Below are 13,558 nucleotides of genomic sequence, written 5' to 3'. Positions count from 1 at the left end.
ATCTCTATGTCAAGATCGCTAACACTTTGCACTCGATCAACTTACACATTAAACTTTACAACTTCAACATAAAAGGTAAGTATCCCTCAGATAATCATTTTGACTCTAACATTTTCTATAGATAATGTGCTTGTGTACACCACATACCTGTTAAAGAGAACAACAACAAAAAAGAGAGAAGGAGAAAGGTTAGAGTTTTCACAGGCGTCTTCTTCGACTGTTGTTGACGGGACAGAGACGCAAACCACTGTGCTCCTGCACCCCCTGCTGGTGGCAACAGGTATACACAACTCCCAAATGAAAATCCAAGGAGCACTCAGCCCAAAATAATAGTGGATTACAACAATATACATACATTGATTACAACAAAATCTAAACTAAATGTTTTATAAAAACAATGTGATTCATTAACCTTATGGGTAGCCACAACTATAGTGTATGAAAATAAACATTCATACTTTAGTTTCTGTGCGTTTTCAAAACTTGCACATCACAAATTATATATGTACAATAGTCTACGCTATATCAATCAAATCTCAAAATGAGATGGCAACATCTACAGTACAGTAGATAAAGATATAAGTAGTCATAAGGTTGTCTAACACTATGCAATTAGAAAAGAATTCATCCCTTCATGTGAGGTGTCTGTATTGTTTTTAAATATATGCTATCTCCTCGTCCTAATCCATTGCTCTGTCTGCAGCAGTAGCCATCATCTACACATCTACGCAAACATCTTCATCAGTCTGGTGAGATGACACAGAGAGGTTTTCCACTTCTCAATCAAAGTGCATAGTTGATGAGATTAATCAATTACAACAGTTCTGGCTTATATTAGGTCGATTTAGCAGTATAAAGTAAAGTCTAGTGTAATATGCAGTATGAATAGTGTAGTTTGGTTGTTCAGTGGCTCTGCGTTCCCTTTCTGGTTCTCAACCCAGCATCCTTGGAGGTCACGCTCGCAGCCTTTTTCAACCAATCACAGCAGGCTCCCTTGATGTGCGAACTGAAGTTGGAAGATGCTTGGAAATGGATAGATGCACTGACGTGTGTGTGTGTGTGTGTGTGTGTGTGTGTGTGTGTGTGTGTGTGTGTGTGTGTGTGTGTGTGTGTGTGTGTGTGTGTGTGTGTGTGTGTGTGTGTGTGTGTGTGTGTGTCTGTGTGTATCAATGTGGAGGGAAAAAACATCAGATGAGGAATTTAGGTAGAGTTAAGGAGTTTAGGGTTAAGGAGTTAGGGTTAAGGAGTTAGGGTTAAGGAGTTAGGGTTAAGTAGTTAGAGTTAAGGAGTTTAGGGTTAAGGAGTTAGGGTTAAGGAGTTAGGGTTAAGGAGTTTAGGGTTAAGGAGTTAGGGTTAAGGAGTTAGGGTTAAGGAGTTAGGGTTAAGGAGTTTAGGGTTAAGGAGTTAGGGTTAAGGAGTTTAGGGTTAAGGAGTTAGGGTTAAGGAGTTAGGGTTAAGGAGTTAGGGTTAAGGAGTTAGGGTTAAGGAGTTAGGGTTAAGGAGTTAGGGTTAAGGAGTTAGGGGTTAAGGAGTTAGGGTTAAGGAGTTTAGGGTTAAGGAGTTAGGGTTAAGGAGTTAGGGTTAAGGAGTTAGGGTTAAGGAGTTAGGGTTAAGGAGTTAGGGTTAAGGAGTTAGGGTTAAGGAGTTAGGGTTAAGGAGTTAGGGTTAAGGAGTTAGGGTTAAGGAGTTAGGGTTAAGGAGTTAGGGTTAAGGAGTTAGGGTTAAGGAGTTAGGGTTAAGGAGTTAGGGTTAATACGCACCACCGCATATGAAGAATGATGTAACCAGTTTCATATCAATAGGCTGAACAAATATGAGCTGATTTGTTATCGCTCTGCTACATTCATATTGGATAGAAAACAACCATTTTAATATCAATTTTATTTATTAATCAATTTACTAACAGGTAACAATGGACACATTTTTTTAAATGAATAAAGAAGGAAACTGGCCAAAAAGACACAAGTTAGGCATACATCTGTTTTGTCATCTCTGAAGAAGACTCAGGCCTACATCTGTTATGTCATCTCTGAAGAAGACTCAGGCCTAGATCTGTTATGTCATCTCTGAAGAAGACTCAGGCCTAGATCTGTTAGGTCGTCTCTGCAGAAGACTTGGGCCATGTGATGCTGGGTGTTGCTAGGGGCAACCATCGCACTGGCTCACTGTCACACTGGCATGGCCTCTCCCGACCAATCCCTTGTATCCTTTCCCTGACAGCCCCTCCGCTCCCTGTGATGTCAGAGATGGAGTACACGCCCACAGACCCATCCTGGAAGCCCACATACACACACAGCTCCTCACTCACAGCCAGAGCTGTGGGGGTCTTACACAGACACAACCCCCCCAGTCTCCCCCCGTCAGCCAGCGATACCACTGCCAGCAATGGCTTAGTGTGCAGGTCACAGGCACAGCCATTATCCTGGGCAGGGGGGTGGCAGATGTAGACAGCGTAGCGTCCAGAGTTGTCCAAGCAAACTTTGAGGACAGGACCCTGGGCCTTGACCCTACACAGCCTGGCATGGGGCAGGTCCAGCAGGGTGATGAGGTCATCATCAGTGGACAGCAGAGCGAAGCTCCCATCAGAGGACATGTGGAAGACCTGTGGCTGGCACAGGAACATCTGGGGGAGCAGAACCTGTCGGCACACCGTCTCCTCTGTCACATTCCATGTGTAAACAGACCCAGAGGCAGCCATCACGATCACAAAGTCTGGGTGTTCCGGCAGGGTCCGGAAGGCCACGACCGTAGAACGTTCATAGCGTTCTGAGCACGAGAAGCGCTTACTGACGGTGCCAGACCACAGGCTGACGGCGAGCAGGTCACCATGACGACGGCCTAACAGGAAGGTGCTCTCAGGTGAGACCTGGGCATCAGCCAGGTACAGGTGAATGTTACAGACCAAGGCCCCACTGGCCAGCTTCCACACCCTGGACAGGCCGTGCTGCGACACACACACCCCGATGTGACCGTTTGACGTGATCAGAACCTCTGTAGCTCTGCTGCCATGGATACGGTGGAGGTTCTGTCCCGTGTCGCTCTGCCACACGTAAACGTCCTCCCCTGAGAGGCTCACAAGATGGCTGCCGTCTGGAGAGAGACACAGCTTCTCCACGGGGCCATCGTGCAGGAAGTGAGTCTCCGGTCTTCCTGTCTGTAATCTCCACCTCCACAACATCTCTGAGCCGTCAATCACATAGAACCGCTCTCCCATTGGCTCCAGCACCACCTCCCTCACCCCAGCCCCAGTTCTGGGGACCATAGCCGCAGCACATATTACATCTGAGTCCCACGTAGTGAGGTGGCCATTTTGTGTGACCACGGAGAGGACAGACTCCATCTTGAGCAGTGAGAGGGGTTGGGAAGGACTGCCAGTATCTAAGGACAGGACACACTGACCAGTGGTCATCCTCCACACCAGCACAGAGGGACAGGCCTCTAGCGAAGCCAGGATGAGGTGTCCGTCCTGGGCTAACAATGCCTGAGAGAAGGCCTTCCCATGTGGAGCTCTGAAATGGTCCCACTGCTCCCAGTCACACGTGTCCCAGAGAACAATCTCCTGGTTTTTACACACCAGCAGAATACAACTCTCTTCTGATAGGTCTGTATTGATGAACTCAAAATGGCTACTGCCACTACAACACTCTTTTTTGAGTTTGGGATGTGTTTTGGTCTCTATGCACCATAACAATACGTGCCCTCTGCTGTCCACACACGCCATCTCCCTCTCATCCTCACTGAGTATCACAGAGATAACTGATGACTCTGCTGAACTGGAACAGATAGCAATGAGAGTGCCTCTAGATGTGTCAAATATAGACACTGTGCCTTTCTCCTGGCCACAGTACATAAACTGACCACTAGAGGGAAAAGACACACTCCTAACAGTGTTCTGGCACTGCAAATGGGTGAGGAGGCGGCTGGTGTAAACTTCAGAAACACTCACGTAGCTCAGACCTTTCCACCACACACACATCCTGTCATCACACATGAGGAACCCTTCAACTATGGTACTGGAGTGTTGGTCTGAGTTGGACTCCTGTCTTTCTAGACTCCGTACATCGTGAAAACACGTTGTCCCAGTCACATCCCACAGGAGCTGTGTGTTGCACTGAGTTGAGAGGAGGATGAAAGTCCCACTAGCCCGGACACTTACAAACCTCAGCGCAGGTTCACAGCTCAGTTTCAGTTCCTCTGCCTCCCTACCCCTCCACACCAAAGCAGACCCATCACTATGTATGACAACCACAGTCCCAGACACTGTCCCCGCTGCATCTGTAACAGGACACTGTCTGGCCTCTGGAAGAAAACACTGTGTGGAGGGTACAGTAGAGGGGGCAGGACTGAGCACCACTCCTAACCCACTTCCCCTCTTCTTGATCCCCTGTGTCACCTCCTCAGCATAGCCCTCCAGCTCAGGACAGAGCCCCAGGAAAGGAAGCAGCCTGACCTTCATCACCATGGACAGCTCCATAGGGGAGTTCCAGAGGAGACAGGCTGAGTCCCTCAGAATGCCCGCCAGAAGAGCTCTCTCCCTGGGGAAGATGAGCTGGGACGCCCCCTCCCTTTCCCAATCCTCCAGCAGGGTTACCAGATCCCCTAGGAGCCCCGCCCTCAGCATGGCCTGATGGAACTCCAGTGACATCATCAGACCTCGCCCTAGCTCCTCCAACCTGCCACTCTCCTTCAGGTGATAGGGCAGTTCCAGAAGCTTGCGCAGGTTGACTCGCACATGCTCAGAAGAGGGGGAGGAAGAGGATGAGGAGGGTTTAGAGTTAAACACATAGGGTTGACCAAGAGGTTGCCTGTCAATGTATTTTTTCATTCTGGCAGTGTCAGGGACAGGCCCAGGCTGGTTGAGTCCTGTGTTCTGGCTGATGACCAGGGGTTTGGCTCTACCGTAGGCCCAGCGACCATTAAAATAGTCGGCCATCGCTGTGTGCATCTCCTCCCTCATCTCCCAGGAGCTCAGGTACCTCTCACACACCACCAACCCAAAATGTCTACTGACCCAGAATAGAACGTGAGAACCTGCAACACTCCTCTTCACCAGAAACCCCTTCAGATCCAACAACAGCCTCTCCACTTCCACCTCAGGTACCCTAAGCTTGGAGGGAGGGGGCTCACTGGCCGAGACGTACCCAGCTAGCACCTCGTCATCACTGGACAGGAGGTCAGAGAGCTCAGCCTCTGTGAGTCCGGTCCTGGAGAGGGTCAGGTAGCTCAGGGCTCGGGACACCAGAACCAACCCATGTTTCTCCTCTAGGTGAACCAGAAACACTGTGATGCTGGAGTGGACACCCACAGGGAGGGTCTCATCAGTCACATCTGATGCTGAGAGAGAGAGAGAGAGAGGACAGAGAGAGAGAGAGAGAGAGAGGACAGAGAGAGAGAGAGAGAGAGAGGACAGAGAGAGAGAGAGAGAGGACAGAGAGAGAGAGAGAGGACAGAGAGAGAGAGAGAGAGAGAGAGGACAGAGAGAGAGAGAGAGAGAGAGAGAGAGAGAGAGAGAGAGAGAGAGAGAGAGAGAGAGAGAGAGAGAGTGGGGGAATGAGAGAAATTAGCTCCAGATATATAGAGATAGATGTGTTGATACTGTGTTTTTGATGTGTACCTGAGGTCCACAGCGAGGCGTGTCTGTGCAGGAGGCGAGCGTAGAGGGTCAGAGGGCAGGAGGTCAGGGCCATGTTCATGACCCCCTGCTGTCCTGACGTCACTCTCCTTCCTGACCCCTCCAGGAGGGACGCACACATCCTCACACACCCCCTCCCCTCCACCGGCCCCAGCTCTACACTCACACAGCACCCTGAGACACCAAAAACTGCAGAGGAGGATTGTGGGAAATGGAGTTCAAGGGTGTGGAGGGTATTGGTTCGGGTGGGGGAGATGGAGAGCATGAGTTTGATGTTGGGAGGGAGGGGGGAAGGGAGACACTTGATGGTTTGGGGTCCGGAGACGGTCAAAGCTTGGTCTAGGCCGTCAAGGATGAGGACCAGGGGCTGTTTAGGGGAGGGACAGATGGAGAGAAGGGAGGAAAGGTTATGTCTGAGCTGGGGGATGGTAGGGTTAGGGTCTCTGCTACTGGGCTCAGGGTTACGGTTGTATCTGTGGGCTATCTGGTGGCACAGGCTGGAGAGAAGATGTCTAGGTGAGAGATTGACTGACAGGCTGGTGAACAGGATAATCACCACGGGATCCATGTCGCTCAGCCATGACCTCACCTGCAGAAGAGAGGAGAGAGAAACCGGAGTCCCAGTCATTTGGGATGGACCCTGCAGATCTCTTCTAAAGAAAGATATTATTAGATATTATAATGAATGTTGTCTGGATATTCAGTCAGTAATGTAGCTAGTAATGTCTTATAGAGGCTACAGGTAGTTTCTTCTTCAAATCACTTCTATAAGATTCTGTATGTCCTGAGTTACTGCTCCATCTACCTGCTGTGCACAATGTGCCAGCAGCACAGTTTTCCCTGTGCACGGCCCTCCTACGACCACTAGTGGGTGTTGTGTGTCCCTCTGCTCCAGGTAAGACCTGACTTCCTCTTCCTCTGGCTGATTGTTGTCATAGAGACGGGAATAGAGAGAACACAGCTCCTCCTGCTCAGCCTGCTCTCTGGTCAAAGCATCATCAGAATGAGGTGACGATACTGACTTGCCCATTCCCATGGCGACAGAGCTGTCAATCAGAGCCAGGAGGTCGGAATAAAGCTGCTGGCAGAGACCCTCCGCATAGCTCCTCCTCCTGGCGGGGGTGTAACCATGACGAGGGTCGCATTCCGAAGTTGTGGTGTACACCAGGAGCTGACAGGAAGTCACCAGGCTGGGCAGGAAGTGGTCACAGAGCTGGGACAGGAGGCTGTCATCGGACAGAGCCTGTGGTACATGGGGGATGACGTTACTCCTTACCTAATACAAGGTCAGATATTTGTCATCCCCAGGTAGAGGTTGGGGGGAGGGTAATCAGATTCTAGATCAGTTATTAAGTGAAGCATCTACCTTGAGTGGAGGATAGGGGTGTAGGAGCGGCTCTTTAGGGGGTTGGTTTGCCCCCTCACTCTGGCCCCGCCCATTGGAGATCTTGTTGACATAGACCAGGCAGCGTTTGATGTCACGTCTAGGACAATTCTCCAGAGCGAATCGCAGGTCTGTGTCGAGAGCTGGAGAGATAGAGCGTTTTCAAAATGTACACCTTATTAAAGAGTATATTACATACTGATCTGTTGGACAACTTGAATGGCTAGAGAGATGTGTGAAGAATGTACAATTACTATAGATAAACTGAAATCCTACTAGAGTGATGGAGCTATTTAAGATGTCAGAGAGGTGAATATAAGTACAGTCTGTCTTTCAGTGGATGATGCTCAACTCCCACCACCTCCTTTACTTTACGCCTAAAGAGATAGATGGGGAGTGAGTTCAGCCTGTTCTCTCTTGAACATAGCACCTCGACGAAGGGAACATTGAGTCATTTCACACCTTCACACCTTTCTTCAGACGGATGTGCAAATGTAGATTATAGAAGGATACTGGGGTATCTGTTACTATGGGGACAGAGAGATAGCAACAGTGTTTCAGGTTGCTTTTGGGGGCTGAGTGTGAGTTCATGTGGTTCGTTTTCTCTACGTATAGAACTGAACCACGGCCTTCAACTGTCTGGCCTAGCTGGACAGGTGGTACACTATGTTGATTTCATTCAGTCACTTGTCATTGGTCGAGGACTGAAGAGGAAATCACATGGTCGTCTGTACCTAAAGGGGCTATAGAGACACATTACTATAACACACACTGACCACAGACAGAGGTCATGGCTGCGGACAAACAGACTGGACCTTCTGGTGGAGCTACTGATCATTGGCACTGCTCTTCTCCTGACTGGTTGGCTACTGTGTGTTATGAGGAGTCAGGGGCTCGGAATGTTATTTCAAATACTGAATTACATATGAGTTGTGTGCTGTATTTTGTTGATGCCCAAAAGTCATTTTTATTCTGTTGATCAAGGTGTTGGTGGAGATTCTCTCTCTCTACTCCATAGTGGGAGATGATGTCATTCTGCAATGTGCCAATCAGGTTCATCCATAAACCGGCTCCAATGTTGTTTTAGAGACTTTGGCAGTACGTCTAACCAGCCTCACAATCGCAGACCACGTGTAACCACATCAGCCCAGGACCTCCACATCCGGCTTCTTCACCTGCGGGAACAGCCACCCGGACAGCTGATGAAACTGTGGGTTTGTACACTCGAATAATTTCTGCAAACAGTCAGAAACCGTCTCAGGGAAGCTCACCTGCGTGCTCGTCGTCATTCAACTGACTGCTGTTCGGCGTCGTAACCGACTTTACTGGGCAAATGCTCACCTTCGATGTTCAAGGGCACGCTGGAGAAGGGTTCTTTTCACAGATGAATCCCGGTTTCAACTGTACTGGGCAGATGGCAGACAGCGTGTATGGTGTGGTGTGGTGTGGTGCGGTGTGGTATGGTGTGGCGATGTCAACGTTTTTAACATTGTAAAAAAGAATTTGTTCAAACTTGCCTTGTTAAAAAAGGTTAAAAAAAAAAAGATTTAAAAAACAGTGCCCCCTGGTGGCAGTGGGGTTATGGTATGGGCAGGCATAAGCTACTGACAACTAACACAATTGCATTTTATCGATGGCAATTTAAATGCACAGAGATACCGTGACTAGATCCTGAGGCCCGTTGTCGTGCCATTCATCCCCCGCCATCACCTCATGTTTCAGCATGATAATGCACGGCCCCATGTCACAAGGATCTGTACAAAATTCCTGGAATCTGAAAATGCCCCAGTTCTTCCATGGCCTGCATACCCACCAGATATGTCACCCACTGAGCATGTTTGGGATGCTCTGGATCGACGTGTACGACAGCGTGTTCCAGTTCTCACCAATATCCAGAAACACACAGCCATTGAAGAGGAGTGGGACAACATTCCACAGGCCACAATCAACAGCCTGATCAACTCTATGCAAAGGAGATATGTCCCGCTGCATAAGGTAAATGGTGGTCACACCAGATACTAACTGGTTTTCTGATCCACACTCCTACTTATTTTTAAGGTATCTGTGACCAACAGAATCATATCTGTATTCCCAGTCAGGTGAAATCCATAGATTATGGCCTAATGAATTTATTTCAATTGACTGATTTCCCTATATGAACTGTAAATCTTTGAAATTATTGCATGTTGCGTTTATATTTTTGTTCGGTGTAGTTAAAGAATAAATACAAACTAGAAGACAGTAGTTTGCTATTTAACCCTCCCTTTGAAACATTCTCTTATGTTTTTAATAGTGTGCAGGTCGTTATTTACCACTAGCCCAAGATCATCTCGCTGACACATCTCACTCACCTGACCTGTAGTATCCTAGGGTTGTTAGGAGACCCCCCTGAACACACTGACTCACAGCAGCCTGCAAGACCTTCCTCATCTCCTCCTCCTCTTCAACACCCATTTCTCCTGTCTTTTCATCTGTCTGAGAAAAAGATCTTCATGACCTGTGCTGCACTGTGTGTGTGTGTGTGTGTGTGTGTGTGTGTGTGTGTGTGTGTGTGTGTGTGTGTGTGTGTGTGTGTGTGTGTGTGTCTACCTGGTGATTTCTCCTCACCTGTTTGTCGGGGTGCAGCTGTGTGTGAATGTGTGTCTGTCGTTGCAGACAGAAGGACGGGGGTATTGTATTCTCGTCTCTCAGGTATGCCTTCTCTAGAGCGCGGGTACTGATGCCCGCTCGCTGGCACACCTGGAGCAGCATGTGGAACTCTGCCACCTCCACCTGGGCAGGTAAACACACAGTACCATACTGTGCCCCCACCAGAGCCTGCAGAGCCACCCACAGCACACACAGAGAAGTACAGGAGTTACTACATGTGTGTAGGGTTGATTAGGGAAAAGGGGTTATACTAAATGTACTAAGTAGGTTGTATGGGTTGATTTGGGACGTGGATGTGGTGCCTTACCACTAGGTAGGGTCCGTCAGAGCTTTCTCTACACGCCTGTAGTAGCTGTTGTCTAGTCTGTTGGTCTGGCCCGGTTCTGGGATCACTTGCCTCATAAGGGTCTATCACCTACATACACATGACAGAAAATCCTATTGAATCAGACCTTTACTAGCTTCCCTAGTTCACAGCAAAAGCTGGGCCTAGTATTGTGGGTAAATTTAACTACAATATTCTGGAGAGAGATGATTTATTATCAAACATATAGTATGACATGTATTATCGTTCACACAGCTGTAAAAATAAATTTACAAAATATCAAGTCCATCTGAATATGGGTTTTGTTCAACAAGATCATAACTCCTCCTGCTCAACAGAGATAATAACTCATGCTGCTCAACAGAGATAATAACTCATGCTGCTCAACAGAGATAATAACTAATGCTGCTCAACAGAGATAATAACTCCTGCTGCTCAACAGAGATAATAACTCCTGCTGCTCAACAGAGACAATAACTCCTGCTGCTCAATAGAGATAATAAATCCTGCTGCTCAGAGATAATAACTCCTGCTGCTCAATAGAGATAATAACTAATGCTGCTCAACAGAGATAATAACTCCTGCTGCTCAATAGAGATAATAACTAATGCTGCTCAACAGAGATAATAACTCCTGCTGCTCAACAGAGATAATAACTCCTGCTGCTCAACAGAGACAATAACTCCTGCTGCTCAATAGAGATAATAAATCCTGCTCAACAGAGATAATAACTACTGCTGCTCAACATAGATAATAACACCTGCTGCTCAACATAGATAATAACTCCTGCTGCTCAATAGAGATAACTCCTGCTGCTCAATAGAGATAATAACTCCTGCTGCTCAATAGAGATAATAACTCCTGCTGCTCAATAGAGATAATAACTCCTGCTGCTCAATAGAGATAATAACTCCTGCTGCTCAATAGAGATAATAACTCCTGCTGCTCAACAGAGATAATAACGCATGCTGCTCAACAGAGATAATAACTCCTGCTGCTCAACATAGATAATAACACCTGCTGCTCAACATAGATAATAACTCCTGCTGCTCAATAGAGATAATAACTCCTGCTGCTCAATAGAGATAATAACGCCTGCTGCTCAATAGAGATAATAACTCCTGCTGCTCAAAGATAATAACTCCTGCTGCTCAATAGAGATAATAACTCCTGCTGCTCAATAGAGATAATAACTCCTGCTGCTCAATAGAGATAATAACTCCTGCTGCTCAATAGAGATAATAACTCCTGCTGCTCAATAGAGATAATAACTCCTGCTGCTCAATAGAGATAATAACTCCTGCTGCTCAACAGAGATATTTACTCCTGCTGCTCAACAGAGATAATAACTTCAAACACATAATATTGCCTGAAGATAAACTCACACTCAACACACACACAGTCACTCAGCACCTGTTCATACTCAACAATAACACACCCCTCCCCTGCTCTCTCTTCATGGCACCGAGAACATCCTCTATCCACTACCAATCAACAGTAGAATGTGTCGAGTTGAGCTGCTTCGAAAGACCGGCTTCTGTAGAGGCTTTGATCTCACGCTTCGTGTCTCTCCACCATGAGGGGTACTGAATAGTTCACCAACTGCCATGATACAGGACCAGCTAAATAGGACCTGCCTACAGTATGATACAGGACCAGCTAAATAGGACCTGCCTACAGTATGATACAGGACCAGCTAAATAAGACCTTCCAACAGTATGATACAGGACCAGCTAAATAAGACCTGCCTACAGTATGATACAGTACCAGCTAAATAAGACCTGCCTACAGTATGATACAGGACCAGCTAAATAGGACATGCCTACAGTATGATACAGGACCAGCTAAATAGGACCTGCCTACAGTATGATACAGGACCAGCTAAATAGAACCTGCCTACAGTATGATACAGGACCAGCTAAATAAGACCTGCCTACAGTATGATACAGGACCAGCTAAATAGGACATGCCTACAGTATGATACAGGACCAGCTAAATAGGACCTGCCTACAGTATGATACAGGACCAGCTAAATAGGACATTCCTACAGTATGATACAGGACCAGCTAAATAGGACCTGCCTACAGTATGATACAGGACCAGCTAAATAAGACCTTCCAACAGTATGATACAGGACCAGCTAAATAAGACCTGCCTACAGTATGATACAGGACCAGCTAAATAGGACCTGCCTACAGTATGATACAGGACCAGCTAAATAGGACCTGCCTACAGTATGATACAGGACCAGCTAAATAGAACCTGCCTACAGTATGATACAGGACCAGCTAAATAGAACCTGCCTACAGTATGATACAGGACCAGCTAAATAGGACCTGCCTACAGTATGATACAGGACCAGCTAAATGGGACCTGCCTACAGTATGATACAGGACCAGCTAAATAGGACCTGCCTACAGTATGATACAGGACCAGCTAAATAGAACCTGCCTACAGTATGATACAGGACCAGCTAAATAGAACCTGCCTACAGTATGATACAGGACCAGCTAAATAAGACCTGCCTACAGTATGATACAGGACCAGCTAAATAGGACCTGCCTACAGTATGATACAGGGCCAGCTAAATAGGACCTGCCTACAGTATGATACAGGACCAGCTAAATAAGACCTGCCTACAGTATGATACAGGACCAGCTAAATAAGACCTGCCTACAGTATGATACAGGACCAGCTAAATAGGACCTGCCTACAGTATGATACAGGACCAGCTAAATAAGACAGGCCTACAGTATGATATCCATTCCAACATGAAAACAGAGGTGACCTCTCACCTTGAAGTCCAGTCCGTGTGTGTGTCTGCAGTGCTCCCTCAGCCTGGGAAACACACTTTCTCTCAGAGCCCTGCGTTCCACAACAGAGTCTAGACAACACACACACAGTGGTTATACGTCCATTCCTTCTTCAGTCAGTGTCATACAGCACACACACACACACACACACACACAGTCAGACCTGCTGTACCTTCTGGATTAGAACACAGGTAAACCTTGATACAGGACTTGCATGATGCTGTTCGGGAGTCGTCCATGAGTCTGTCAGCATCCACACAGGACAAAGAAATAATACATGTAAACTATTTAGTAGGACCAAAGTAACAAACTAGCACAGGCTAGTGAGTCCTGTCTAAACGATTCTCCCGTTCCCCCTTGTCCAGTCTCTCCTCCCCCTCGCTGTTCCCGTCAGGAAACTGCCTTCTGATGCTGTTCTGGATAATGAACACTCCCTCTCTCAGATTCACACACTAGACAGATTTTGTAGCACAAGTCTTATAAGTCTACTGTGAATAACAAAAACGTCAATAAAAGTATTTTTCCAATCCGTTTTATTATTTAACATTTGTACACAATAAATACAAACTTTTTTTTTTTTACAGACAATAATATGCAGAAATAATTTTGCACCTGTTCTCAATGTTGTCACCATGGCAACAGTCAGAAGAGAGAAGGCCTGTTGTTCAACTACACTGATTTAGCAGCTCGGAAACATCTCCAAATCAAATAGATATATATAAAAAAAAATGCTAAAATAAACTAAAAGTACAGGG

The 13,558-nt window shown here is 46.9% G+C and overlaps 1 protein-coding gene across 1 annotated transcript; it reads right to left on the bottom strand.

Moving 5' to 3' along the window:
* Positions 1-1,839: 1,839 nt before the first annotated feature.
* On the bottom strand, positions 1,840-13,314 carry LOC129831701 (NACHT and WD repeat domain-containing protein 2-like). Its single transcript, XM_055895079.1, has 9 exons — positions 12,976-13,314; positions 12,786-12,874; positions 9,973-10,080; positions 9,624-9,833; positions 9,368-9,491; positions 6,999-7,159; positions 6,438-6,875; positions 5,615-6,221; positions 1,840-5,334 (listed from the first exon to the last, which is right to left on the bottom strand). The coding sequence occupies exons 1-9, from the start codon at positions 13,040-13,042 to the stop codon at positions 2,093-2,095; spliced, it is 5,046 nt and encodes a 1,681-aa protein (XP_055751054.1). The 5' UTR covers positions 13,043-13,314; the 3' UTR covers positions 1,840-2,092.
* Between the last annotated feature and the right edge of the window lie 244 nt (positions 13,315-13,558).

Source organism: Salvelinus fontinalis, chromosome 33 (genome assembly GCF_029448725.1).
Source record: "Salvelinus fontinalis isolate EN_2023a chromosome 33, ASM2944872v1, whole genome shotgun sequence".
NCBI lineage: Eukaryota > Metazoa > Chordata > Actinopteri > Salmoniformes > Salmonidae > Salvelinus > Salvelinus fontinalis.
Note: the sequence above shows the minus strand (reverse complement) of the source record. Positions and strands in the feature narration are given on the sequence as shown.